Here is a 27,675-nt window from a genome sequence, read left to right as displayed (position 1 = left end):
TCATTGAACCAGGAAGAAATTAAAACCCTAAAGAGACCAATAAAGACTTGCAAAATGGAATCAATCATAATAATAATTAAAAAAAACCTGACAACCAAAATAAGCCCTGGACTAGACATATTCAAGCTGAAATCTACCTGATGTACAATGAAGACCTGGTACCAATCTGACTGGAACTATTCCAAAAATAAAGGAGGAGGAATTCTTCTCCAACTCATTCTGTGAAACCAGTATCAGCCTGGTACCAAAACCAGCAGGAACACACACAAACCAATATTTCTGATAAACACAGACCCAAAAATCCTCAGAAAATACTAGCAAGCCAAATCCAGTAGTGCAATAAATAGCTAATTGATATGGTTTGAATCTGTATCCCCATCCAAATCTCACATTGAATGGTAATCTACAATGTTGAAAGTGGGGCCTGGTGGGAGCAGATTAGATCACGGGGGCAGATTTTCATAAATGGTTTCTCATCGTCACTTTGGTGCTGTCCTTGCGTTAGTGAGTAAATTCTCACTAGATCTCACTGTTAAAAAGTATGTGGCATTCTCTCTGTCTCTTACTCCTATTTTTGCCATGTGATGTGCCTGCTCCCACTTCACTTTCCAACATAAGTAAAAGCTCCCTGAGGCATCCCCAGAAGCCAAGTGATGTTGGTGCCATGCTTGTACATCATGAAGAACCATCAGCCAATTAAACTTTTTTTAATGATAAATTACCCAGTCTCAGGTATTTCTTTATAACAATGAAAGAATGGCCTATTACAGAAAATTGGTACCAGGAATGAAATATTGCTGTATTGATGTAAAGATATCTGAAAATGTGGAAGCAGCTTTGGAATTTGATAACAGGCAGAGGTTGGAAGAGTGGACAGATCAGAAGAAGACAGGAGGATGAGGGAAAGCTTAGAACATCTGCAAGACTGGGTAAGTGGTTGTGACCAAAATGCTAAGGGTGATATGGACAATGAAGTCCAGGCTGAAGAAGCCTCAAATGAAAGTGAAAAACTTATTGGAAACTGGAGCAAAGATTGCTTTTGTTATTCCTTAGTAAAGAATTTGGCTGCATTGTGCCTCTACCCTAGGGATCCATGAAACTTTGAACTTCAGAGTGACGATTTATTGTATCTGGTGAAAGAAATTTCTAAGTAGCAAAGCATTCAATAGTTAGCCTGGCTGCTTCTAACAGTCTATGCTCATATGCAGGAACAAATAAATGACTTAAATTTGGTCTTATATTAAAAAGGGAAAAAGAGCATAAGAGTTTGAATAATTTGTACTGTGGCCATGTGGTAGAAAAAGAAAATGTTTCCTTGGGAGAAAAATTCAAGCATTCTGTGGAGCTAGCACTCCACAGTTATTTTAGTTATTAAATAGAGAAATTTGCATAACAAAATGAAGCCAACTGTTAATATCCAAGACAGTGAGGAAAAGGACTTGAAGGCATTTCAGAGACCTTTGCAGCAGCCCTTCCCATCACAGGCCCTGAGGCCCAAGAGGAAAGATTGTCTTCATAAGCAACACTCAGGGCCTGGCTGCCCTGCACAGTGTCAGGACACTGTTCCCCACATCCCAGCCATTCCAGCTCCAGTGTCAGCTTGATCAGGCCCAGATACAGTTTGGGCTGTAGTTCCAGGGGTCAAAGGCTGCCATAATCCTTGGAGGCTATCATGTGGTGTTAAGCCTATCATCAATGAACAGCGTGCAAGTGTGGATGAGTCTTGGGAATCTAAGTCTTGGCAATCTACTGGAGCTTGCACCCTCAGCATGGAAAAGTTGCAGCAATTCAACAACTGTGTGAGCAGCCGCCAGGTCTGAACTCTGGAAAGCCACAGGTGCAGAGATGCCCAAGGCCTTATAAGCCCACTGCTTGTACCAGTGTGCCCTGAAGGTGGGACATGAAGTCAAAGGAGATTATTTTGGAGCTTTAATATTTAATGAGTGCTCTGCTGGATTTACGAATTGCATTGGGCCTTTAGCCCCTTTCTTTTGACTTTTTCCCTTTTGGAATGGGAGTATTTACTCAATGCCTGCACCTAATCTTGCCTTGGAAGTAACTGACTTGTTTTTGTTATTACAGGTTCATAGGTGGAAGAGACTACCCTCATCTCAGATGAGACATTGGACTTTGGGCTTTTGAGTTAATGCCAGAATGACTTAAGACTTTGGGAGACTGTTGAAAATGCATGATTATATTTTACAACATGAGAAGAACTTGAGATTTAGAGGGGCAGTGATGGAATTATATGGTTTGGATTTGTGTCTCCACTCAATTTTATTTTGAATTGCAGTCCTCAGTGTTGGAAGTGAGGCCTGGTGGGAGGTGATTGGATCATGACGGTGATTTCTCATGGTTTGACACCATTGCCTTTGGTGTTGTTCTCACAATAGTGAGTGAGTTGTAGTGAGACCTGGTCATTTAAAAGTGTGCAACACCTGCCCCCTCCCTCTCTCTTGTCCCTGCTCTGGCCATGTGACATGCCTGCTACCTATTTGCCTTCTTCCATGATTATAAGTTTTCTGAGGCCTTCCCAGAAGTTAAGCAGATACCAGCATCATGATTCCTCAATGGCCAGCAGAACTGCAGAGCCAATTAAACCTCTTTTCTTTATAAATTACCTGATCTTGGGTATTCCTTTATATTAATAGCAATGCAAGAATGTTCTAATAGAGTAATTTACCATGAACAAGTAGGCTTTATTCCTGTATGCAAGGATGATTTCACATAGGCAGGTCAATAACTGTGAATCATCACATAAACAGAATTAAAAACAAAAGCCATAAGATCTCCTTAATAGATTCAGAAAAATATTTAATAAAATCCATCATCTTTTATGTTAAAAACACTAAAAAAACTAAATGTCGAATGAAGATACCTCAAAAGAATAACAGCCATCTATGACAAACCCACAACCAACATCATACTGAATGGGCAAAGTTGGAAGCATTCTACTAAGGAAATGAAATAAGACAAGGCTGTCCACTCTCATCACTCCTATTGAATATAGTATTGGAATTCCTACTGAGAAAAATCAGCCAAGAGGAAAAAATAAAAGACATCCAAATTGGAAAAGAGGAAGTCAAATTATTTCTTTTCACTAATGATATGATTCTATGCCTAGAAAATCCTAGTAATTTTGCCAAAAGTCTCTTAGACCTGATAAATGAATTCAATAAAGTTTTAAGGTTGAAAAATCAATGTACAAATATCATTAGCATTTCTATTCACCAATACCTTTGAAGCTGAGAAGCAAACCAAGAATGCAATCTCGTTTGCAATAGCCAACAATGCTCATTAATTGGAAGAATTGATATCATTAAAATATCCTAAAGGAATTAATACATTCAATAGTATTCCTAGAAATTTATAGGCATCACTTTTACATAATTAGAAAAAAAGTTCTAAAATTAATATGGAATCAATAAAGAACTCACATAGTCAAAGAGTCCTAGGCAAAAGGAACAAAACCAGAGGCATCACATTAACCAATTTTAAACTACTCTACGAGGTGACAGAAATCAAAACAGCATGGTATTGGTATAAAAATGACATGTAGACCAATGGAACAGAATAGAGAATCCAGAAGTTAATACACACACTCACACCAACTGATCTTTGACAAAGTTGACAAAAATAAACACTGGGAAAAAGACATCCTATTTAATAAATAGCACAGAAGAATGAAACTGGACCTCTACCTCTTACCATATATAAAAAATAACTCAAGATAGATTAAAGAATTGAATTTAAGGCCTCAAGCTATAAAAATGCTAGAAGAAAAAGTAGCAAATACTCTTTTTAACATTGTCCCGGGCAAAGAATTTATGACTTATCCTCAAAAAGCAAATGTAGGAAAAACAAAAAATTGACAGTTGAGACCTAATCAAACTAAAAAGCTCTACATGGCAAAACAAACAAAACAAACAAACAAACAAAAACTACAAGCAGAGTAAACATATAATCTACAGAGTGGGAGAAGATATTTGCAAAGTATGCATTCAACAAAGGACTAATGTTGTGGGAAGTCAGGGACCCCAAACGGGAGGACCAGCTGGAGCTGCAGCAGAGGAACATAAATTGTGAAGATTTCATGGATATTTATCACTTCCCTAATAATACTCTTATAATTCCTCACACCTGTCTTACTTTAATCTCTTAATCCTGTTATCTTCAAAAGCTGAGGATGTAGGTCACCTCAGGATCACTGTGATGATTGTGTTAACTGTACAAATTGATTGTAAAACATGTGTTTGAACAATACGAAATCAGTGCACTTTGAAAAACAACAGAATAACAGTGATTTTTAGGGAACAAGGGAAGACAACCATAAGGTCTGACTGCCTGTGGGGTCGGGCAAAAAGAGCCATATTTTTCTTCTTGCAGAGAGCCTATAAACAGACATGCAAGTACGAGAGATATTGCTAAATTCTTTTCCTAACAAGGAATATTAAGACCCTAGGAAAAGAATTGCATTCCTTGGGGGAAGGGGATCTATAAAAAGCCGCTCTGGGAGTGTCTGTCTTATGCAGTTGAGATAAGGACTGAAATACGCCCTGGTCTCCTGCAGTACCCTCAGGCTTACTAGGATTGGGAAACCCCGCCCTGGTAAATTTGAAGTCAGATCGGTTCTCTGCTCTTGAACCCTGTTTTCTGTTGTTTAAGATGTTCATCAAGACCATACATGAGAGCTGAACATAGACCCTTATCAGGAGTTTTTGATTTTGCCTTTTGCCTTGTGATCTTTGCTTTGCCCTTTGCCTTGTGATCTTTATTGGCCTCAGAAGCATGTGAACTTTGTTCTCCTTTTTGCCCTTTGAAGCATGTGATCTTTGTGACCTACACCCCGTTCATACACCCTCTCCCCTTTTGAAGTCCTTAATAAAAACCTGCTGGTTTTGCAGCTCAGGTGGACATCACAGACCTACAGATATGTGATGTCACCCCCAGTGGCCCACCTGTAAAATTCCTCTCTTTGTACTCTTTCTCTTTATTTCTCAGATCGGCTGACACTTAGGGAAAATAGAAAGAACCTATGTTGAAATATTGGGGGTGGTTCCCCTGATAGACTAATATCCAGGATCTACAAGGAACTTAAATCAACAAGAAAACTATAAATAACCCCATTAAAAAGTAGGCAGAAGATTTAAACAGACACTTCTCAAAAGAAGACTTAAAAGCAACCAATACACATATGAAAAAATGCTCAATAGCACTAATCATCAGAGAATTGTAAGTCAAAATTACAATAAGATTTCATCTCACACCAGTCAGAATGGCTATAATTAAAAGTTCAAAAGCAGTATATGCTGGCATGGATGTTGTGAATAGGGAACACATATACTGTGGGTGGAAATGTAAATTATTACAACCACTATAGAAAACAATATCTAGATTTCTCAAAGAGCTAAACATAGAATTACCATTCAACCCAGTAATCCCACTACTGTGTATATACCTACAGGAAAATAAATTATTCTAATGAAAAGAGTCCTTCACTCACATGTTCATTGCAGCACTATTAATAATAGCAAAGACATAGAATTAAGCTAAGTGCTCATCAATAGAGGATTGGATAAAGAAACTGTATATGGAATACTACACAGCCACAAAAAAGAACAAAAGCATATCATCCTCAGCAACATGGATGCAGCTGGAGGCCATTAATTTAAGTGAATTTAATCAGAAACAGAAAACCAAATACTGCATATTCTCACTTATAAATTGGAGCTAATCATTGATTCACATGGACATAAAGATTAGGTCAGTTGACACTGGAGAATTGAAAAGGGAAGAGAGAGAGAAAGTAGGGCAATGGTTGAAAAATTACCTACTGAATACTATGTTCATTGTTTGGGTGATAAGATGAACAGAAGCCCAAACTTAAGCATCATGCAATATACCCATGTGACAAACCAGCACATGTACTTCCTGCATCCCCTGAATCTAAAATTTAAAATGAAAATAAAATTTAAAAAAATAAATTCTAGACTAGACTGTAACTCAAAAGAAAAATTCTTACGTAGTCAGTTATTCAAGTTTTCTATTCTTGCTTTATTTTTATAATTCTTTGAAACAGAAAACCATCCATTTCAATTAGATTTTCAAATTCATTGGCATTAGATTTATCATAGCATTTTACAAGTTTTATCTCATGTTGGTTATTCTGTGTACTTTTTTATTTTCTAATATTTACATTTTTGGTAATTCTAATTTTGGTTATGTAATGTCATATGCATAATTCCTGCTTTTTGCATCTGAGCCTTTATTACCTAGTATATAATCAACTTTTATAAACATTTCATGGATGTTGCAAAACATACACTCCCATTTTATGTAATTTAATGTGTGCGAACAATCTCTTCTGCCTTATTGGATATTTAAATGTATCCAAAAACCTTTATTTGTTCTGAAGCAATTGTAGTTTTTCTCTATTTACCTTATTGACTACTCATGCTTTATAATATTTACCATTTTCTGATTAAAAATAGTATGCTTACGTTTTGAAAAAACAGAAAAATTTAAAGTAGAAAATAATAATTATCTATAATCAGGTCTCTCAAAAGTTACAAATTTTAACATTTCAATGTATTTTTCTAGTTTTTATAAATACAAATGTGTGTACTTATGGCTGAGGCCATCCATACTATAATATATTTATTCACATTTATCCTCAACTTTGCAATGATACAAGAGATTAAAATAAGTGTTTATAAAGAGGAGTGTAATAAAATGAGAGTTCAGAATTTTCAGCTTATTTTTAAAAAAATATTGTAAATTGACAAGTCATAGTTGTGTATATTTTTAAAAGATTCAGAATTTTGGAAAATATTAAAAAATACAAAACAAGTATCACAACATTTTAATTATATAGTTCTTTTATTTTTTTTTATTATTATTATACTTTAAGTTTTAGGGTACATGTGCACAATGTGCAGGTTAGTTACATATGTATACATGTGCCATGCTGGTGCGCTGCACCCATTAAGTCGTCATTTAGCATTAGGTATATCTCCTAATGCTATCCCTCCCCCTTCCCCCCACCCCACAACAGTCCCCAGAGTGTGATGTTCCCCTTCCTGTGTCCATGTGTTCTCATTGTTCGTTTCCCATCTATGAGTGAGAACATGCGGTGTTTGGTTTTTTGTCCTTGTGATAGTTTACTGAGAATGATGATTTCCAATATAGTTATTTTCGATACAGGGGAAGAGCATCTTAAAAGTATGAACATTTCCCATGAAATTCATTGTATTGTAGTAATACACAGGCCAGAAATACAATGTTAAACATATGAGTTCTGAATTCCGATTTTTAGAGTTAAAAATCCTGACCTTGGCCAGGCACGGGGGCTCACACCTGTAATCCCAGCACTTTGGGAGGTCGAGGCGGGTGGATCACCTGAGGTCAGGAGTTGGAGACCAGCATGGCCAACATGGTGAAACCCTGTCTTTACTAAAAATACAAAAAAGTCAGGAGTGTTGGCAGGCGCCTATAATCCCAGCTGCTTGGGAGGCTGAGGCACAAGAATCGCTTGACCCTGGGAGGCGGAGGTTGCAGTGAGCCAAATCATGCCACTGCACTTCAGCCTGGGCAACGGAGTGAGACTGCGAAAAAAAAAAAAATCCTGACCTTGTCATTTATTAGCTGTATATTCTCGAACAAGTTACTTGAACTATCTGTACTTGTTTTTCATCTGGAAAGTGGGGTTAATCATAGTATCTACCTCATGGGGTTGTTTTTAAAAAATCAGTATGATGATCTGGCTGGGCGTGGTGGCCCTTGTCTGTAATCCCAGTATTTTGGGAGGCCGAGGTGGGCAGATCACCTGAGTTCAGGAGTTCGAGACCAGCCTGGTCAGCATAGTGAAACCCAGTCTCTGCTGAAAATTTCAAAATGTAGCCAGGTGTGGTGGCGCTTGCCTGTATTTCCAGCTGCTTGGGAGTCTGAGGCAGAAGAATTGCTTGAGCCTGGGCGGCAGAAGTTGTAGCGAGAGGAGATGGTGCCACTGCACTCCAGCCTCCAGCATGGGCAACAGAGCAAGACTCTGTCTAAAAAAGAAAGAGAAAGAAGAACGAAAGAAAGAAAGAAAGGAAAGAGAGAGAGAGAGAAAGAAAGAAAAAAAGAAAGAAGGAAAGAAAGAGAGAGAGAAAGAAAGAAGACAGAGAGAGAGGGAAGGAAGGAAGGGAGAAAGAAAGAAAGAAAGAGAAAGAGAGAGAGAGAGAAAGAGAGGGAGGGAGGGAGGGAAGGAAGGGAGAAAGAAAGAAAGAAAGAAAGAAAGAAAGAAAGAAAGAAAGAAAGAAAGAAAGAAAGAAAGAAAGAAAGAAAAGAAAAGAAAGAAAGGAAAGAAAAGAAAATTAAATATGACTATCCATGTAAAGTTCCCCTCACATGGTTGGATTGAATAAATGATAGCTATTCCTGTTGTATGTTTCTTATTATTCATGTGTATGTCTGTGAAATTATCTAGATAGTCCAAATCTCAGAATGAATGAGTAAACAATAGTGTTTACTTGCCAACAGGCTTTTGCCCCGTTATTATGTCATATCACTGTATTTCAAGATCTGTATGAGCTTTTTTATCTCCACAATTTTTATGATCCATATTGGCTCACTTCACCACAGAAAAGTACAAATTATATACCTGACATTCAAGGTCCTCTATATTCTTAATCTCTAACTTTTACAGCCTTGTTCATTACTGATCCTTTCTGTATTTCTAGTCAAGCTATCATATTCAGTACTAGGCACTCCTTAGCTTTTTTTCTCTTTCCGCCCTTAACACAGAATGGTTTCCAATAAGAAGGCTTAGTCTTCCTCTATATTTATTGCTGATATGGTTTAAATGTTTTATCCTCCTTAAAACTCATGCTGAAATGTGACCCCTAATGGTGTAGGTGGGCCTACGGGGAGGTGTTTTGTTCATGGGAGCAGATCCCTCATGAGTGACTTGGTTCTGTCTTCAAGGTAATGAGTGAGTTCTCACTCATTTCATGCAAGATGTTTGTTTAAAAGAGTGTGGCACTTTTTCTTCACTCTATCCTGCTCCCTCTCTCACCATGTGACATGCCTGCTCTCCATTCACCTTCCATTATAATTATAAGCTTCCTGAGGGCCTCACAAGATGCAGAAGCTGGTACTACTTGTACAGTCTTCAGAACACATATTTTATAAGGGTAATTCATTTGATCAGTGGCAAATGTTATACCTACACTCTGTGGTAGTATTTAAAGCTTTTGCATTTTTATTTTTGTGGGTACATAGTAGGTGTATATATTTATGGGGTTTATGAGATGTTTTGATAAAGACATGCAATGTGAAATAAGCACAGCATAGAGAATAGGGAATCCATACCCTCAAGCATTTATCCTTTGAGTTACAAACAATCCAATAACACTCCTTTTTTTTTTTTTCCGCTCTGTCACCCAGGCTGAAGTGCAGTCAGTGGCACAATCTCGGCTCACTGCAACCTCCATCTCCTGGGTTCAAGTGATTCTTCTGCCTCAACCTCCCGAGTAACTGGGATTACAGGTGCACACCACCACGTCCAGCTAACCAATAACACTCTTTAAGTTATTTTAAAATGTAAAGAGAAACAGCATATCCAGTCATGCATAAATGGCATTTAAGGTCATATAAATTGTTGCAAAGGTTATATTTCTCCCATTTTTGCTAAATTCCTTCCCATTTTTGCCAAAACTCTCAGAAGTTTAAACAGTCTTTCATCAGTGTTATGAGATACTGAATGGGTTCTATGAGGATTTTGATAAATGCCTTGCAGAGATTCGGGGGAATGCTTAGCTTTAGTGTTGACTTTTTGAAAAACTAATTCAAGGATGTATGTTTGATGTCTTGTTTGTCTCAAATTGTGTGCCTGTGACAAGCATAGGAATAACTGTTAAAATTGTTGTTTATTGTAATACCTTAAAGCAAATTCACTGATTTCTTGCACTGCTATGCCATCAGCTGAAGCACTGTCACCTTTTCCTTTGACATTATATAAGATATCCCCTTTAAAATTAAAGAACCAGCAGTCGATTGCTTGAATGTTTTTATATTTTTATGTTTTTCTCTCTCACCACATTAGAGATTCACATGTCAAAAAAAAAGTTCAAAGATTCCACTTAAATGGTAGTCAAAATAAAAAGCATGTTGTTTAATTTGTCCACTATTCCATAAATCCTGTGCTTGAAGCACTACCTGTTATCAACCACTTGAAAGGAAGGAATATGAAGTGTGACTCTTGAGGATTGTGGTTCTATTTCTCCACAGACATAGCAGGGTGTGTAGTTCCAAATTGGTTTCTTCCAAAGTCATCTCCTCAGAGTAGGACTGTCTATGTAGTCATTCTGATAATGTTGCCATTAACTACAAGCACATCTGAAAACCCTCGTAAGGAAGTGCCATTAGATCCACATTAATAAAGTACAAGGAAAACCAGTTTAATTACTTTATAAATGCATAACGTTTTCTTTTCCCAGTGAGAGATCTTTTAAAAAAATTCTCCTTTTTTTGCTATTCATTCTTCCATAGTCACTCTGTTCAAATGAATATTCTTGAACTACTACTTCCTTTCTCCTCCCTTCACACCAAATGTCTATGCTATTTATATTGCAGACATAAAAGATAAGAGTGATGAAGTCAGCTTCATAAATTTCAACCTGATAAGCTGAGGGATTGTTTGTTATCAAATTTTTTAAAATGGTGCTGAAACAACACGCATAACATTTGAAAAAATAAGATAAAAAGATTGTCAGAAAGAGGACACACACTTTTCTCATATTTATGATGGATAATACTTTCTGCTTCTAATGAAGATATTGTCAATTATGCTCACAGAAATCTTCTTAAAAGTTTCTAAAAAACAAATTTGTTTACAATATTACATAGCTATATTTAGGAAAAGTGAGCTTAGGTGAACTCCCCACAAATTTCCAGGTTTTATAGAATGTTTATCACTCCATAGGTTTCTTTTTCACCTACTTATGGGGTTTGTAGGACTTGTATCATGCCTCAAAATATACATTTTTTAGAAATAATGAACTATTTGAGTTTCCTATACTCCTTATCATCAGGATTCTCTACCTTGGAACAGTATTAGGACAACGCATCTATTTACCACTTAAGACCTTGCGGTCTGAAGCTTGACAGGCCAAACCCACAACCCACAGATTTTTTGGAGAATTCCAGGCAAACCAAGTTGAAATGGCCTTGATCTCATGTGGCTTAGCTTTAGTCTGTCTTCATCATTGAAGGCTAATTTAGTATAGACCTAATAAATGTAACAACAAAAACAAGGGAATAACATAAGCATATATGGTGTATTATACTGGACCAATTTTGGCTAACCACAGTTGATCCTGAGGCAAATTGCTTAACCTCTCTGAAGTTCCATTTATTCTTTTGTATCGGCAACTTCCACAGGTTTATTAGGAGGGCAAGATGAGATGTTATGTGTGGAAGAGTGGGAAGGGGGTGAGGGATAGAAGACTACAAATGTGGTGCAGTGTATACTGCTCAGGTGCTGGCTGCACCAAAATCTCACAAATCACCACTAAAGAACTTACTCATGTAACCAATACCACGTGTAACCCAATAACTTATAAAAAAAAAAAAATACCTAACAAAGTGACAACCGAGAACACAATAGGCACCCAACACATTTTCAAGGAATGAATGAATTTCCATGCCTTTTCTTTAATAACGGGCTTGTGGTCCTGAAATTCATGCATATATTGCTTCAATTCTTCACACTGTCTTGCCTGTTAGAAAAATTTACCTGTTAGAAAGACTAGACATTTTTACTCTCACTCAGAATTTAAGGTCTTTATATGAAATATTTTTTTTACATGCTAGGAAAAATTCACATATTTACTGTGCATTATTAACAATAACTTACTTATTGAAAAAAATTTAAGGTAAACTATTCAACTTTTATTTACATCTGTAAAAACTTGATCTAGGTTTCTTAAATAAGAAAGTGGCTTGAATTTCAAAGAGGAATCAGGTAAATCTATTTTCTCTTCCTCTCTCACGTTTTTCACACTCTGCCTTCACCATCACACCCCTGTTGACTGTGAATATTACGCAAAAGTACTTATTTCTGTTCTTTACAAGGTTCAATTAAAGAAATTCGTTGACAATTCTGGACTTTGGAAAAAGACAAGGAACGTAGGTAAACAAAGGCGTAATTAAAGAGATATCTTAATTTTAGCCAATCATTGATGAACCACTCTCCTTGCTCATGAGGCGGGAGCGGGTCACAGAACTGCCATGGCGGGATAGTTGGTCACGAAACTCTGAAGCCATAAAGTAATAAAGAATTGGATCCAAAAGGCAGCAGAGACTTGCAAGGCACAGGCAAAAAGGGTGGAAATACAGTGCGATTCGGACAATGGGACAACTGCTAATGATGGTTTCCTTTACCATGGTGTAAAAAATAAAGTTAATATGATAGGGAGTGAAGCAGATGAAGAAGACTGCAGCACACATGAACACCATCCGCAGTGCTTTCTGCCTCTCACTGATCCCTTGGAAAGCCATTGGTGGCTGTCTCAAGGATATAGTAGTTTTCCAGGTACACCATGCGATGATGATCACTGGGATCACAAATCCTGCAAGCTCAGCAACTGTGATCATCCCGACCAACGCAACTGCATTCATTTGCTTGTATCCAAGATCAGCAAAGCAGGACTTGTTGTTGTTTAAGTCTGTACTTCTCAGGATGGGAAATGGCAAACAGGCAGTCCCCACAACGATCCAGATGGCAGCACTGATGCCCACATCGTACCTACGCTTCCAGTCTCTGGCCCTGAAGGGCTTGAGGAGAAAAAAGCACCTTTGAAGACTGATGCACGTCAGGAAACAAATGCTGGCATACATGTTGAGATACTTCAGGTAGAAGCAGAGCAGGCAAAGGGCTCTCTGGAAAGGCCAGTGGTGGCTGATGTAATAGTAAATCCGGAGGGGTAAAGATAATACATGAGCAAGGTCAGCCACAGAGAGGTTGATCATGAAAATGATGGCTTTATTTTTCTTGCTGATGAAGCGGCACAGAACCCACAAGGCTGCACTGTTAGCCAGAAGACCAGGAATGAATATGAGGATATAGGTGGTTGCATAGAGGGAGTACTGAAATTTCACATTAGTGACATTACAGTAAATCTCAGCAGTGCCGGTTCTGTTGCTACCCATCTTGAATGTTTCAGTATATTTGTCAAGGTTAGCCATGGATTTATGGTTCCTGCCCAAAGTAAAACAAAATAAAGAGTATAATGGTTAATTAGTTCTTTAGTTAACACCTAGATCTCTCTTTTATACTTACAGAGGCACAGACTATTAGAATTAGAAGAGACCTGTTTACATATAAAGAATTAGAGGCTCAAAGAAAATACAGTACTGATCCAAAGTCACCCAATGTAACAGTTAAGGAACCATAAAATTGTCCCACAACTGCCCCCCCAGATTCTCTAAGTTGTATTTTGCAGGCAAAAATGTCTTGAAATATTAAATCTTTTATTCTGACCACAGCAAAAACAGCATAGAATTCAAGTATATTTATTTCGACTCCAAATTTGTCTTGTCCAAAGCCCTGGTTAGAATAAATACTGCTCACTCCCAATTGCAGTAGTAGAAATTTAGCCTCACTTTTTAGGTTCCTATGCCTGTCCTTTGTCTGCCATTTTGCTCATTGGGTCCTGGCTTCTTATCTTGCAACCCCATCACTTGAAAATTGTCCTGCCTCCTTAAGCCTGCATTGTCCGAGTCCCGACTGATTTTCAAGACCTAAGAATGTGGCCTCATTATTCTATCATAATAACTTGTGACTCTAGGTTATCCTGCAGTTTGTCTCTCTCCCTAGGCTTGGGTATCCAAATTTACATAAAAAGCTTTAATAATACATGAATTTAGAAGCTAAAATAGAGTATTTTCCTTCATATAATCTTGGAGGGGAAAAGACCAATTCTATCTCTAAGTAGAATCCTGTATTGGTGTGGCAACATTCACCTGGCATATTATCCAACAGTCACAATAAACATAGCTTTGGGCACTAGCAAAACAGGGCCATTGAAACCATTTTTGAAGACAGTTTAAACTGTAATGCTTTCTTTATTCATTAAAGTAATCATTATGAGAGATTCCTTCTTTTTTGGACTTCCTTAATCATATTTTATGATTTAGTATGGTTTTTATTATGTGCTATATTAAGGTATAGAGAGAGTAGAGTAATCTTTAGAGATTATCAGAGGCTAGGCGTGGAATTATGCTGATTGCCTGCAGATAAGAATGGTAGGAGAGCAACAGATTCCTCATTTTGCTTTAACTATCTTGTAGAATTTCAAACTGGGAAGGACCTTTGGAAATCATCAAATTCGCTCTCCACATAATATAGATAGAAGCAAGGCTCAGAGAGAGGAGTTTATTATGGCCACACAGCTATTAATGGAAGATCTGAGACTTGAAATGGGAGGACAAGGGACCTTGCTTCCTTGCACACCCTTCGCCTCATCTTTGTTTTTCTCCCCATGACAAAGTTCACAAACATACCTTCTGTGCATATTGCAGGAATGTTTACTGTATTTCGAGCTAGAAGTGGAAAAAAACAATGTACTGTGGTTGTTTCTCAGATAGGGAAGTGTTTCTGTTGTTTATTGTTTTTATTTTGTTTGGTTTAAAGTAAGTTTACAAAAAACAAAGAAGTAACCTGGTTTTAGATTTTCCTTATAAGTAGCAGAATGGCTTCCTATGTCATGTTAAGTCCTGCTCCAGGAAATAGAGCTGTGCTAACAAAAACAGAGCCTCATGTGATGAATTCACAGATAAAAGAGTGCGGATGTTATGAGCTGCTGTTACCGTAAATAAAACTTTTACTTTTCCCCATTCTAGTCCATGTCCCTATTTGTCCTCTTATTTGTGATACGTCTTAAATAGTCATGCAGTCATCTTGCTTATGTATGTGTTACTTAGAATGGAGGGTGGAAGGGACTCTCACAAATGGAAAGGCAGGAAATAATTATCATGTGGTGACAATCAAGGATGTATCCCAAAATCTGTAATGGAAGTTTTCAAGTATATTTATTTAATTTAATTTTCACAACTGTCCTAAGATGTAGGAACTATTATCACCCTATGATCTAGATGAAAAAACTGAGCTTCAGAGACATTCAGTAAATTGCCTTAAGTAGCAAAGCTAGAAAATGGTAAAGATAGGATTTACTATCATTCCTGGCTTGCTCTGAAGCCTATGATATTTCCACTATGCCACTTTCCTCTCCCTGACTAGGAGGGACTACTTAGTAGAATTTGGCTGTCTTAACTATCACTCCACATGCCTTTGCGTGCTCATAGCTTAGCTCCCACTTATAAGTGAGAATACCTGGTTTTTGATTTTCTACTCCTGTGTTACTTCACTTAGAATAATGGCCTCCAGCTCCATCCATGTTGCTACAAAAGACATTATTCCGATTTCACTGTGACATGTGAAGAGCACATTGTGGCAGAACCATTCTAATCCCATAGTAGAAACTTATATAACACTAGAATTCCTCTAGTTGGACAGTCAGAATAGAACTAAACACCTGTCCCTACTTATGCCACACTGTTCCCACCCTACCACCTACTTTGATTTTAGTGTTGGCACTGCTTCTACTATCAACTATTGTCCACACACAGGCAGTGAGAGAGCAAAGAAAGATCCATCAGTGCATTACAATTTCAAGAACTAAGAATTGTTCATAACCCTACTCTCCTGCAGTCACACTTCCACTTTTGCACTTAAAAGAAATGGCTATTTGTTTTAGCTTCACTGGTGCAGAAAGTTTCACTTACAAAATGGGCGTGTTCTGTTCATACCTCCCTGTTAAATAACAGAGCCCAATTATGCCAGAACAGCAAGCTAGAGGTCAAGTTTACACCTTTTTTATTTTTTAAATGTGGGTTCTTATGCTTCTGCAATTCACAGTTCATTGTGAGCTTAGAGATTTGCATGGCTTGTTTCCAAAAACCTCTTTTTTGCTTCAGACTGAAGGGAAGGTAAGAAGGGCTTTTTTTCCCCCAAATCTTCTTAGTGACCATTAGATGTAATATCCCCATGATGAGGAGAGGCAGAAGTTATTTATTTGGGGTTGAGCAGAAACACAGACTCTCTTAGAGGGAACACTTAGCTTGCTATTGGACAATTGTGTCATTTCTGAAATATAAGAAAGGAGAAGCTAAGAAGCCACTAACAAGAAAATCCTGGATGGAAGGACTAACATCAGAGTATACTCCTTCTCTCTGTTCCCTCACTCCATCCCTCTGCGTGTGTGTGTGTGTGTGTGTGTCTCTTTCTCTTCCTCTCTCTATCTACGAGTCTGGCTCTATTGTTGCCTATTTGTGGGCAGTTTGCTCCCTTTGTGTTGCCAATTTCTCTCCCCTCCAATCTGGACATATTCTTGGTTCCTGTCTCATAGGGTTGTGGGATTGGTGACTCATTCCTGAGTCTGTGCTTCCCTTTTCAGTCAGTGCCCTGACTCCCCTCCCAGACACTCAAGCTGGAAATTAGGGAGTAATTCTGACCTTTGCCAATATATTTCCTCCCATAGACAATAAAAACCCAGAAAACCCAGGTAATTCTTCCTTCCATGTAAAATCCTCTCTAATCTATCTCCACCTCTACTGTCACCATCCTAATCCAGGCTGCTGTCATCAACCCTATTGGCTATTGCAACAGCTCCCTTACTAAACCGTTTGCATTCCAGTCCTTCCCCTAAAGTTCATTCTCCATACCATGTCTAACATTAACATTAAGTATGACTACCACTTATTTAGGGCTGCCTTTTATTTACAGGCTAAACACTTCATTCATTATCTCATCCATCCTCACAGGAGTCCTGTGATTATTTCCACATTGCAGATGAGAAAATTGAGGCTCAAAGAGGTTAAATAAGTTGTGCTGACGTCACAAAATTCACATCTCTGGTTCCTTTTAATCTCAATCTGTGGGTCTGAGAGACCTTAACCATTCACTCAATCTAGGTAATCCTATACATCATTACACACTCTCACACTCTCTGTTCTTTCTCTTTTTAGCATCAACATTTGTAATTTGGGTTTTTTTTTAATTTGTTTATTGGTTATTACCCTCACTGTGCTGTTAAGTCCATCAGCGCCACAAAAAGATCTCCTTTGTTCATCACGATATAGCCAGGACCTAGCCTAGTAAGCATTCAAAGAACACATAAAAAGTATAATTGAACTGAACTGCTTACACAATAGTCCAAAGTTTCTGTTTAGAAGTATTAAGCATAAATTTAAAACCTTGATATATCAACTAGTACATTTCTGATGCCGACTATTTCCCTAAAATGTTGTCTTCTGACTTGGGCTTCTCCTATCAATATTCCCTGCACCTATCCTTTTCAACTCAGAAAAGCAATACCTGTAGAGGCCTGAGAAAAGAGAAAAGAAATCAATTTAGAAATCACAGGTGGTGGGGAGGGGGGAGGGATAGCATTGGGAGATATACCTAATGCTAGATGACGAGTTGGTGGGTGCAGCGCACCAGCATGGCACATGTATACATATGTAACTTACCTGCACGTTGCGCACATGTACCATAGAGCCTAAAGTATAATAATAATAATAATAATAATAATAATAATAATAAAAAGAAAAAAAAAAAGAATTGAAAAAAAAAAAAAAAAAGAAAACAAAGCACTCAACTCCAACATGGCAGTGTTAAGCTGGATGCAGAAAAAAAAAAAAAAAAAGAAATCACAGGTGGTCAGACATATCCTATGGGTAGAAACTAGCACAGTCCAAGGCCTCAGGGTACCATCAATACTACTATCTGGACCTCAGGAAAAGGACAGTTTCATGATTTGCTTTCAAAGTTATCTCAACCTTTTATTTTTGTTGGTTGTCATTCTGTGAAGGAAATCAGAAAATGACTTGTTATCCACCTACACATGGGACCTGAAATGGGAGTGAGGAGGCTGCGTCTATAATCACTAAAGCCCTCTACATTTGAAAAGAAAGCATAAAGGGAAATAACTATTTACTTTTCCATGGCTTTTTGAGGACTTCGGCTGCTTTAAAGCCCACACTCAATCAGCATATATTCAATAAGCCCCATCCTACGAGCTATTTGCTAGGTTCTACGGAGAATATAAAATCATCCACAATGATCTGTGTCCCTGAGAAACTTCCTGTCTTTTAAAGGTGAAGGAAATAACAATATTTTACCCTAAAATATATTTCTTTAAAATATTTTGAAATGATTGCCTCAGGGTTCACAGACTGAGGTGGGGAAATTTTGCATTTGCAAAGAATCTCCATTAATGTAGCCATGCTTCCCCATTCTATGCTTTTCTCAGATCCAAGAGAGATTGAGCCTGACATCTTTAAAAGTTGGAAAAGAAACATTTACCATCTGTTCTCTCTGACAGAGGTTTCATCTATAACAAGGCCAACTCTGTTACCAAGCCTCTTACTTCGTTCCTCCAATAACTTATCTTGCCACCAAAAACTGTTTTTGAACATACTCTGAGTTCACATTTATTCTGTAATTTCAAGATGGTATATAAGCTTTTCTTACCTATTGGGAAATTGAGTCTTCATTCTGCAGGCTCCTGTGTATATACTTTAAATAAATTTGTATTCTTTATCTCATATTAATCAATCTGCCTCATGCGAGTGATTTTGTAGCAAACCTTGAGAGGGCCAGGAGCCTATGGCCCCCATAGGGGTAACATTTAAAAATCTCTAACATCACAATCAGTGAATAACAACAATTGAAGTGAATGGCACAGGTGATGAGAATCCCTCATGTTGGCACAGCATCATTCCTGTAAATTAATTAGGAGAGATACCAGTACTATTTTAGCTGCTAAAGATAACATATAGGATTTAAATAGAACAATGGATAATTCAGGAAATGTGAGGTAAATTTTTACTTTATCTCTTACCTCACCACCATCTTTATTTTTCTCTCCACCCCTGTCCCCGTTTTCTGCCGCTGAGAGAAAAATAAAGAGGGTGGCTGGGGAAGAGATAAACTTAAAATTAACCTCACTTTGTCTGAATTATCCATTGTTCTCTTTAAATCCTAGCAAACTTTCAAAGCTGAGGTCAAGTTGATCTCTTCAAAAATTCTCCTAAAGCATGACCGTTTTTACTGGTTATTATTAGTATAATTCATCTGAATCTTAACAGTTTGTGATTTCATCCAAGTAGACATTCTGCTATGTGGGTGTCCTATATGCTAATTACAAAGGAGGATGGAGTGGAATGGGAAATTCCAGAGAAAAATAATCCATGGTTGTTGCCTTCAATAAGTTTACAGTCACTTGGGATAGTCATAAGTAACTAACCATAATGGATTTCAGAAACATTTCATGAAAGAGGTAACAAAGACATTTCTGGGGAAGCAGAAATAAAGCCTGCATAGAACAGAAAGATTGGAAGTCAATTTTTTAATAAGCAGTTTTGGGAATGGGCAGGATTTTGGAGAAGAAAAGATGGGAAAGGTTTCCAGGGATGGATAAATAACATCCAAAGGTCCCAAAGTATAAAAATGAATGATATATCGAAAGGAAAAATAATAATTCTATTCCACCTAGTGAATAGGATAACATGGTGGGGAGGGTGAAATGGGAGGTATGATTGAAGGAAGGGAGTGAAAGGGAAAAGAGACTATAAAGGTAGATGGGACCAGGTCATGAAAGATTTTTAATGCACTTCATGACGAATCATCAAAGGATTCTGTGAAGAGATGCGATATCACCATACTTGTGTTTTAGAAAGATCAGGCTGCTGGCCAGGTGCAGTGGCTCACACCTGTAAACCCAGCACATTGGGATGCCCAGGTGGGTGGATCGCTTGAGCTCAGGAGTTTGAGACCAGCCTCAGTAACTTGGCGAAACCTCATCTCTACAAAAAAATATAAAAATTAGCTGGGTGTGGTGGCGTGCCTATGTGGTCCCAGCCACTCAGGAGGCTGAGGTGGGAGGATCGCTTGAGCCGGGGAGGCAGATGTTGCAGTGAGTTGAGATTGCACCACTACACTCCAGCCTGGGTAACAGAGCAAGACCCTGTCTCAAAAATAAATAATACTTTAAAAATGAATAAATAAAAAATAGAAAGGTCACGCTGGCAACCGTGTGGAAGATGAATTGAAGAAATGGGACACAGGGAATCCAAATCACTTTGGGAGTATGTAGGAAGACCAACAGTTGAGGTTTGCCTGTGACTGAGGGTTTTTTGGGACATAGTATTTTCAGTGCTAAACCTGTGACAGTCCAAAGCAAAGGGAATAGTTGGTCACCCTATTAGATTAGAATTTAAAATAAAAGTCAGATATGGAATTGAGCAATTTTGAAGACTGCTTGAGGGGTCAAAGATGATTTCATTTATAAAATATGAAATGTTATAAAAAAGGTATCGCAGTTTTGCACTTTTCCAAAGCAACTTCATATGCAGCAACTAACAGCATTCACTTCTGCTGATAATCTGAATCCATTAACCTATTTCTTATTCCAGTATTTTTCAATTTTGTACTATCTGCCAACCCTCATCAATTCCTAACTCTTGAAATGGTTTTCTTTCTCTAACATAATGACTGAGCTTCACTACAAATTGCACTATACTAACTTGCACCATACATTTCCAGAAACCTTCAATATCTAAATGCTTCCATTTCTCCTAGTCTCACATAGCATCCTCCCTCATCTTATTTCCTCCTGTGTCTAACCCAGATTAAATAGCTGGCCAAATTATCCACTCTTACACAAGAATACACAACTTCTTTGTTCTCCATTCTCCTGCTGCACCAGCCTGGCAAGGCCCTAATCGCAGTTTAAGTCCACAACACATTTTCTTTCTTACTGTCCAAATGGCACAATTATCCTGTTAAAATACTAGTGTGTATTTGAAATGGCACAAGTGGAAATTAATGATCTCCAGTCTAAAATTATTTTCCTCTACCCTCTTTTTGCATGAACCTGCTTAGTATCTTCTCCTATTCCCATGGTGGCTAATCAGCCCCTTTACTATTCTGCTAAAGCTTCTTCCTCTCTCTCCTGCTCCCCATCCACCACTTTTCTCAGAAGACTATTTGTTTTAGCCCTCAGCTCAAAGAGTAAATTGAGATTATTAGGTGAGAAGAAATCAAATTCATCTATTGTCCTTTCCTAACACGCATAATTTTATTTATAGCTGCACTCTTCTTACTTCCCAACACAGCTGTCCTTCCTGTTGCTCAAGATGAATTATCACACTCTTCTAACCTCACTCAGGATTCTCTTCATTGATTGTTCCCTTTCACTCCTAGAAAATCGTGGTTTTCTACACTCTCAGCTAGAGCTTTTTCATCAAGTCTCTCCAACTCCCAAAGTAATTTTCTTGTCTATGCACCTTATTTTAGCTCTTTGTTGCCTTCCTGCCCTTCTCTCCATAGTTGTTTATATCAGTTTTTTTCTTTTCCTCACTTTATATCCATTCTTTAATGCACTTCAAGGTGGCATACATGTCCCCACAACCTCACTTCAGTCAGTACTTCTATGGCTTTGAATTACCCAGAAAGAGGTGAGAATAGAATTCCCAGTGCCTCCAATGCCAGCCTTACAGAAGTAATTACTCTTGGTACCTCCAGTTTGAAGTGCTCTGTCCAGGGTACATGCTTCCTATTCCAAAGGTCAGGACCATTAAAAGAGATGCCTTTTCACTTGAAAGAAGGGTATGTTGGTGAGTGCCAAATCCTGAAGGGAATGACCAGCATAGAGTTTTAATCTAATAAGAAAAGCAGAAAAATCAGCCACCATCTCTGAAATAACAGGATTCACTTACAAATTGTGTCTCTAAACACTATACAGCCATAAAAAGAATGAGATCATTTCCTTTGCAGGGACATGGATGGAGTTGGAAGCCATTATCCTTAGCAATCTAATGAAGGAATGGAAAACCAAACACCACATGTTCTCACTTATAAGTGGGAGCTGAATGATAAGAACACATGGACACATGGTGAGAAACAACAAACACTGGAGTCTGTTGGGGGCTGTTGGGTGAGAGAGAGCATCAGGAAGAATAGCTAATGGATGCTGGGCTTAATAACTAGGTGATGGGATGATCTTTGCAGCAAACGACCATGACACACATTTACCTATGTCACAACCCTGCACATCCTGCACATGTACCCCTAAACTTAAAATAAAAGTTGAAGAAAAAATGGAAAAAAACACAAAAATCAAAGTATGGCTCTAAAGATGTTCCTGATAATAAAAATGGCACAAAGTTATGACTAAAACTCCATCATATTCCTTTTTTACCTGGAGCCCAACTCAGAGGTCAATATTTTACTTCTGTCTCAATATTGCATCTCAACTCCCATTTTTTCCTTGCAGCGGGCAACCCTACTCTCACTCCCCTCTTCTTCGAAATCCTATTGAATTTATAGCCTGCACTGTGAGAAGGTAAGACTACAGAGCATAGGCACATATTAGCAGAGCCTTAGGCATTTTTACTTGTAAAGTCTCTCCCATGAAACACTCTCCTAAACAACAACCGTAATCTTTTTGCTTTCTGCTACTGAAGAAAATGTGGTCAAAGCAAGAATAATAAGGTTTTAGTCTAAGAAATCTGAACACCTAAGAGCTTTAAAGAAGGCAATCCAGCTTTCTTTTTGAAATCCAACGGGAATCCCTTAAGCTTAATTAGGAATTTGATCACTGAAAACTTTATTTTGTGGAAATAACTAAATGTTTTCTCAGAATACAAAGGTATGGAAGGTCTTTAAATATGATTCATTGGAGCTGAGCCCAAAATCTTACTAGATACTAATACCATCTACCCAAAAGCAGCTGCTCTTCCAACCAACTAGCTCAACATTGTGGTTTTCACAAAGTTACAGCCAAAGTGAGCTTATATTATTATGGCATCAGAATTTATATTAGTTTCCTAAGTCCCAGTGAGGAAATTTCCACATCCTGTCAGTAACTAGCTAAGTGCTATTCACATGTTACCTCTAATCTTTGTAAGAATTTTGAGTTAATTACTATTATACTCCTTTACAGATTAGAAAATGGAGTCTCAGCAGGAGTAAGTGACTTTCTGCAAGTCAGAGTTATGACTTCAGTTGTAATAAGGCTTTTCATAAGCCCAGAAGGCTAAAATTATTTTTAGCTGAATAACTTATTATATGGACAGAAACATATTTTAAAGTGGTATTTCTGTGGATAAGACTGTTCCTCAGAGATAAAAAAGCTATTGTTTTCGGTTCTAGTTCTAGCAGTTTTATGCATATGCACTATGCATATATGGCAAATTGCTGCCCACCAGGTGTCAGGATAGGATTATATCAAAACCAATGTTCTTTATGGAGTTGTGCTTATGAATTCAAATTATAACAATCTGCAGATAGAAGTAATGGAAAAATTTCTTTATAACAGGAGTGATCTGAATAGGACAGGACTTGCTGTAGGATACAGAAGACTCAAAAGCAGTATAATATATAGAAAAGTGTTCTGGCTTTGTAGCTAAGATACTTGGATTTCAGTAATATTTAAATACTCTTTGTGCTGCTCTGATACGCTTTTTCCCTTCTGTGAGTTTCATTTCCTCATTATTAAAATAATATGATTTGAACTAGATGACCTTTAACTCCCTTCTAGCTCTCATTTGGCATGATTTCATGAGAATTCCCCCTCTGAACCCTGCTCCTAACTAATATCATCACCATTGACACTGCCACCACTTATGCAGCTGGTACCAACTCCATAAATCTTCACTCTCAATCTTCCCTGTCTTTTCACCACTCATCAGTAAGTCACTGGCACCACTAAGTAAACATGTTTATCAAATTTACTTCTCCATTTTATTGATTCTGAGGCCTGTCTGTGGGCTTGTCTTCCTGGGAGGGGAAGAAAAAATTAAACAGAGAAAAAAAGTTGCTGATGGGGGCCCCTCCCACTCTCTAGACAATAACTTTTACATGTCATCTGGGAACTTAACTTGCTTTGCCTCATCTTACCTTTTTCTTTTATTTTTTAACCACTAAATTTCACATGAATTATCCAAGCCAATCTGATCTCCATGACCCCGGTATTCTTCATTCAGCCGCTTGCAACCAGAACCAAAGAGTAGCAGCTAGAATTGGAAACTCTGCTGTTTCCTGAATAAATCTACATCAACTCCAAATAAGCCTGGTTGACATCAGATACACACAAATTTGGACACATTCTGCAAGTATAGACATTTTCTTCTGTTAGAGGAAGTGAAAATTATTTTTATCCTTAAAATGAATTAGAGCTATTAGACCATTAACAAAACAACAACTTAAAGTTTGAATTTGAACTTTCATGCATGAATATGTGTTGGATTTTCAATCATTTAGGAAGGTGGCCTAATTAGATATCATTTTTGCAGCTGTGGCAGCATTTTATGGGTGGAAATAATCATGTTCTTTGGAAGACCTGGTACCATATCATGTCTCAATTGTCGGCTCTCTGGCCTGAAACAATTCACTTCATATCCCCGGGCTTCAATTTCCTCTTTTGTAAAATTAGAATAGTTCCTGCCACATAATTTGTTTTGAAAATTAAAGAAAAATATGTGTGAAAATAATAATCCAAGTAAATAAACCCACAGAATGAGAGAAAATATTTGCAGACTATGCATCTGACAAAGGACTAGAAACTAGAATCTAAGAGGAACTCAAACAAGTCAGCAATAGAAATAATCCCATTATAGAGTGGGCAAAGGACATAAATAAAGATTCCTCAAAAGAAGATATACAAATGGCCAACAAACATGAAAAAATGCTCGACATCACTAATTGTCAGAGAAATGCAAATTAAAACCAGAATAAAATAGCACCTTACTGCAAGAACGGCTATTATTAAAAAGTGAAAAAAAAAATAAATGCTGGTATGTATGTGGATAAAAGAGACTGCTTCTACAATGCTGGTAGAAATGTAAATTAGTACAACTTCTATAGAAAACAGCATGGAGATTCCTTAAAGAGCTACAAGTAAATCTACCATTTGATACAGCAATCCTACTAATCACAATTGCAAAGATTTGTAATGAATCTATGTGCCAATTGACTAATGAGTGGATAAAGTAAATGTGGTGTATACACACTATGGAATACTCCTCAGCCATAAAAAGGATCGTAATAATGGATTTTTGCAGTAACTTGGATGGAGGTGGAGTCCACTATTCTAAGTAACACAGGAGTGAAAAATAAAAAAACAGATGTTCTCACTTATAAGTGACAGAAAAGCTATGATTATGCAAAGGTATACAGAGTGATATAATGGAATCTAGAGACTCAGAAGGGGGTGGGTGAGACAGGCTAGGCATAAAAATATTACACATTAGGTACAATGTGCACTACTCAGGTGGTAGGTGCACTAAAAATCTCAGAATTTACTGCTATATAATTTACCCATGCAACAGAAAAAAACACTTGTAGTTCAAAAAATATTGAAATAGAAATGAAAAAAAGAAAATGTGTGTAAAAGTACCTATTTTCATGTCTGATACCCAATAAGTATTAAATAAATGTGAGTTCATTTCCTCTTTATTTGTACACAGAGTCATCTCCAAGGGCCTTCGATTGGATCCTGTACATTTCTGGATTTAGAAAATCCCCTAAGAAGTGTAGTTGTAGCAGAGGACTAGAATATCTAGAGCAGTAATTTTTAAAGTTAAAGGGTAGAAAATAAGTGATACTTGATAAAACATATTCCTTATTATAACAAATATATTTGGAAAACAAAATAAAAAATGTCATTATAGTTTCTGCAATACAAACTGTGAAAGTAGAGATCTACAAAATCTTCTTAACTGTTGGGCACTTAGTACTTGGAAAATGTCAATGTGATGGAGCAGATTTTTCTACAAGTCCAGGGTCTGGTCCCTAGGAAGGCAAGTTCACAGTAACCTTGTAGTGAAATGTTTATGTTTCTCAAAGGGAACCTTGATTTTAAAAGATTGAGAAATGCCAACTGAGTGTCATTGTCACTGTGGAAATCAGATTTCAGAAAGTTTTATCTTTTTTCTTGCATTTTCTCATTTTTAAAAAAGGGAAATTACTTACAAAGCATTTGCCTGTGGTCTAAAAGTTGAAGCTCTCATGATAACATTACCTGAAAGAAATATAATGGCAATTGGGAAAGGATACTCAATTCTCTTGGAGATCTGAAGTACATTTCCAGAATGTCCTCTCTAGATAGATTTCCCTATTATGGCCCCATTATTCACTATTCCATAACATTCAACTATTCTTAGGTATCTAACAGCCTAAATCAAATCATTGGATTGCTAGGAAGGAAATTAGGAACCATCTATTCTAAGCCCTCTCCCATTATAATAGATGAGATTATTGAGATGCACAGAAATGAAATAACTCACCAAAGGCCACACCAGTCATTGGCAGAACTTGAACTATAACACAGACTTCTGACTCCTTATGTATTGATCTATCTATTTTATCACTCTACCTGTGATGTATATGAACTGATACTAGGAGAACACTTCCCCACAAAATATACTGATCTGAAGAATAAATAAACCTTTTTGCCAAAAGCTTTTAAAATAAATCATAGATCCCCGGGAAGCCATTGCCTTGATTGTTAGAACTTTTAGAAAGTATCATTTTACTATAAACAGCTCTGTTCTCTTTGCTTGAACCGTGACAGAGAGCTATAGTATAGATAGGCGGCCTATCTATCTTTTTTTTTTTTTTTTTTTTTTTGAGCCAGAGTCTTGGTTTGTCTCCCAGGCTGGAGTGCAATGGCACAGTCTTGGCTCACTGCAACCTCCACCTCCCAGGTTCAAGCGATTCTCCTGCCTCAGCTTGCCCAGTAGCTAGGATTACAGGCGCCTGCCACTACACCCAGCTAATTTCTGTATTTTTTAGTAGAGACACGGTTTCGCCATGTTGACCAGGCTGGTCTCGAACTCCTGACCTCAGGTGATCCACCTGTCTCGGCCTCCCAAAGTGCTGGAATTACAGCGTGAGCCACCAAGCCCAGCAGGCTGGCCTGTCTTTTAAAACCCCAACTCACTTACTTCAAAGCAAAACAACCCATAAATGTGTTTATTTATTTGGTGTCTTCAGATTTGAGTAGTCTGTACAACTTGAACTCTACAACTTTCCCAGTTGAGCCCCAAAATAAACTGCATTTGGCCAAAGAATCTGTGTTCAACAGGAACCATCGCAAAAACAATTGCCCCAAATGTGTGATCTGATTCTGACCGTAGTTTACACCATTTTCTACCTCAGTATATCTGCATATCACCTACTTTCATAAGTGATTAATTTTACTGTGCTGCAATTGCTAAGAGATAGTTTCTGCAATTAACAGACATCATAATGACTCCACACATCCATTTGAACAACTGAAATAAAAATATTCTCACTTGCAGGATTCTTGGAACTGAGCCTACTCCCCTGGAAAGCACAGCCAAATCTGGTATCATTCTATCCGGCCTTATCCTGGTTCTAAATGATTTGGCACAGTCTCCCTTCAGGGACTCCTTAGCTGAAAGTCTCCTTTTGATTTAGTCATCTTAGCTCAGAAGGAGAGAGGTGCTAGTTTTCAGAGTAATAGCAATAATAACTGAAAAAATGAGTGCCTCACTCATGGGCTCTGCTATCCGGTAAGGCTGAACTTCGGTCAAAATTAGCTTTCA

General features: G+C 37.6%; 1 protein-coding gene across 23 annotated transcripts in view; it reads right to left on the bottom strand.

The window, feature by feature from the left end:
• Nucleotides 1–9,413: 9,413 nt before the first annotated feature.
• The window catches only part of P2RY10 (P2Y receptor family member 10), a 40,511-nt gene continuing 22,249 nt past the window's right edge, over nucleotides 9,414–27,675 (bottom strand). For 6 of the 23 annotated variants that reach the window (XM_054472683.1, XM_054472684.1, XM_054472685.1 and 3 more), the window contains 2 exons: nucleotides 26,078–26,126; nucleotides 9,414–13,240 (listed from right to left, as the gene is read on the bottom strand). In XM_054472683.1, the coding sequence (XP_054328658.1) occupies nucleotides 12,208–13,240; nucleotides 26,078–26,126 (1,082 nt within the window). In that variant the 3' untranslated portion in view covers nucleotides 9,414–12,207. The other 17 variants (XM_054472688.1, XM_054472689.1, XM_054472692.1 and 14 more) reach the window with 15 other exon arrangements.

This window comes from Pongo pygmaeus, chromosome X, assembly GCF_028885625.2.
Source record: "Pongo pygmaeus isolate AG05252 chromosome X, NHGRI_mPonPyg2-v2.0_pri, whole genome shotgun sequence".
In the NCBI taxonomy this organism is placed as follows: domain Eukaryota; kingdom Metazoa; phylum Chordata; class Mammalia; order Primates; family Hominidae; genus Pongo; species Pongo pygmaeus.
This window is presented reverse-complemented; position numbering and strand designations above follow the sequence as displayed.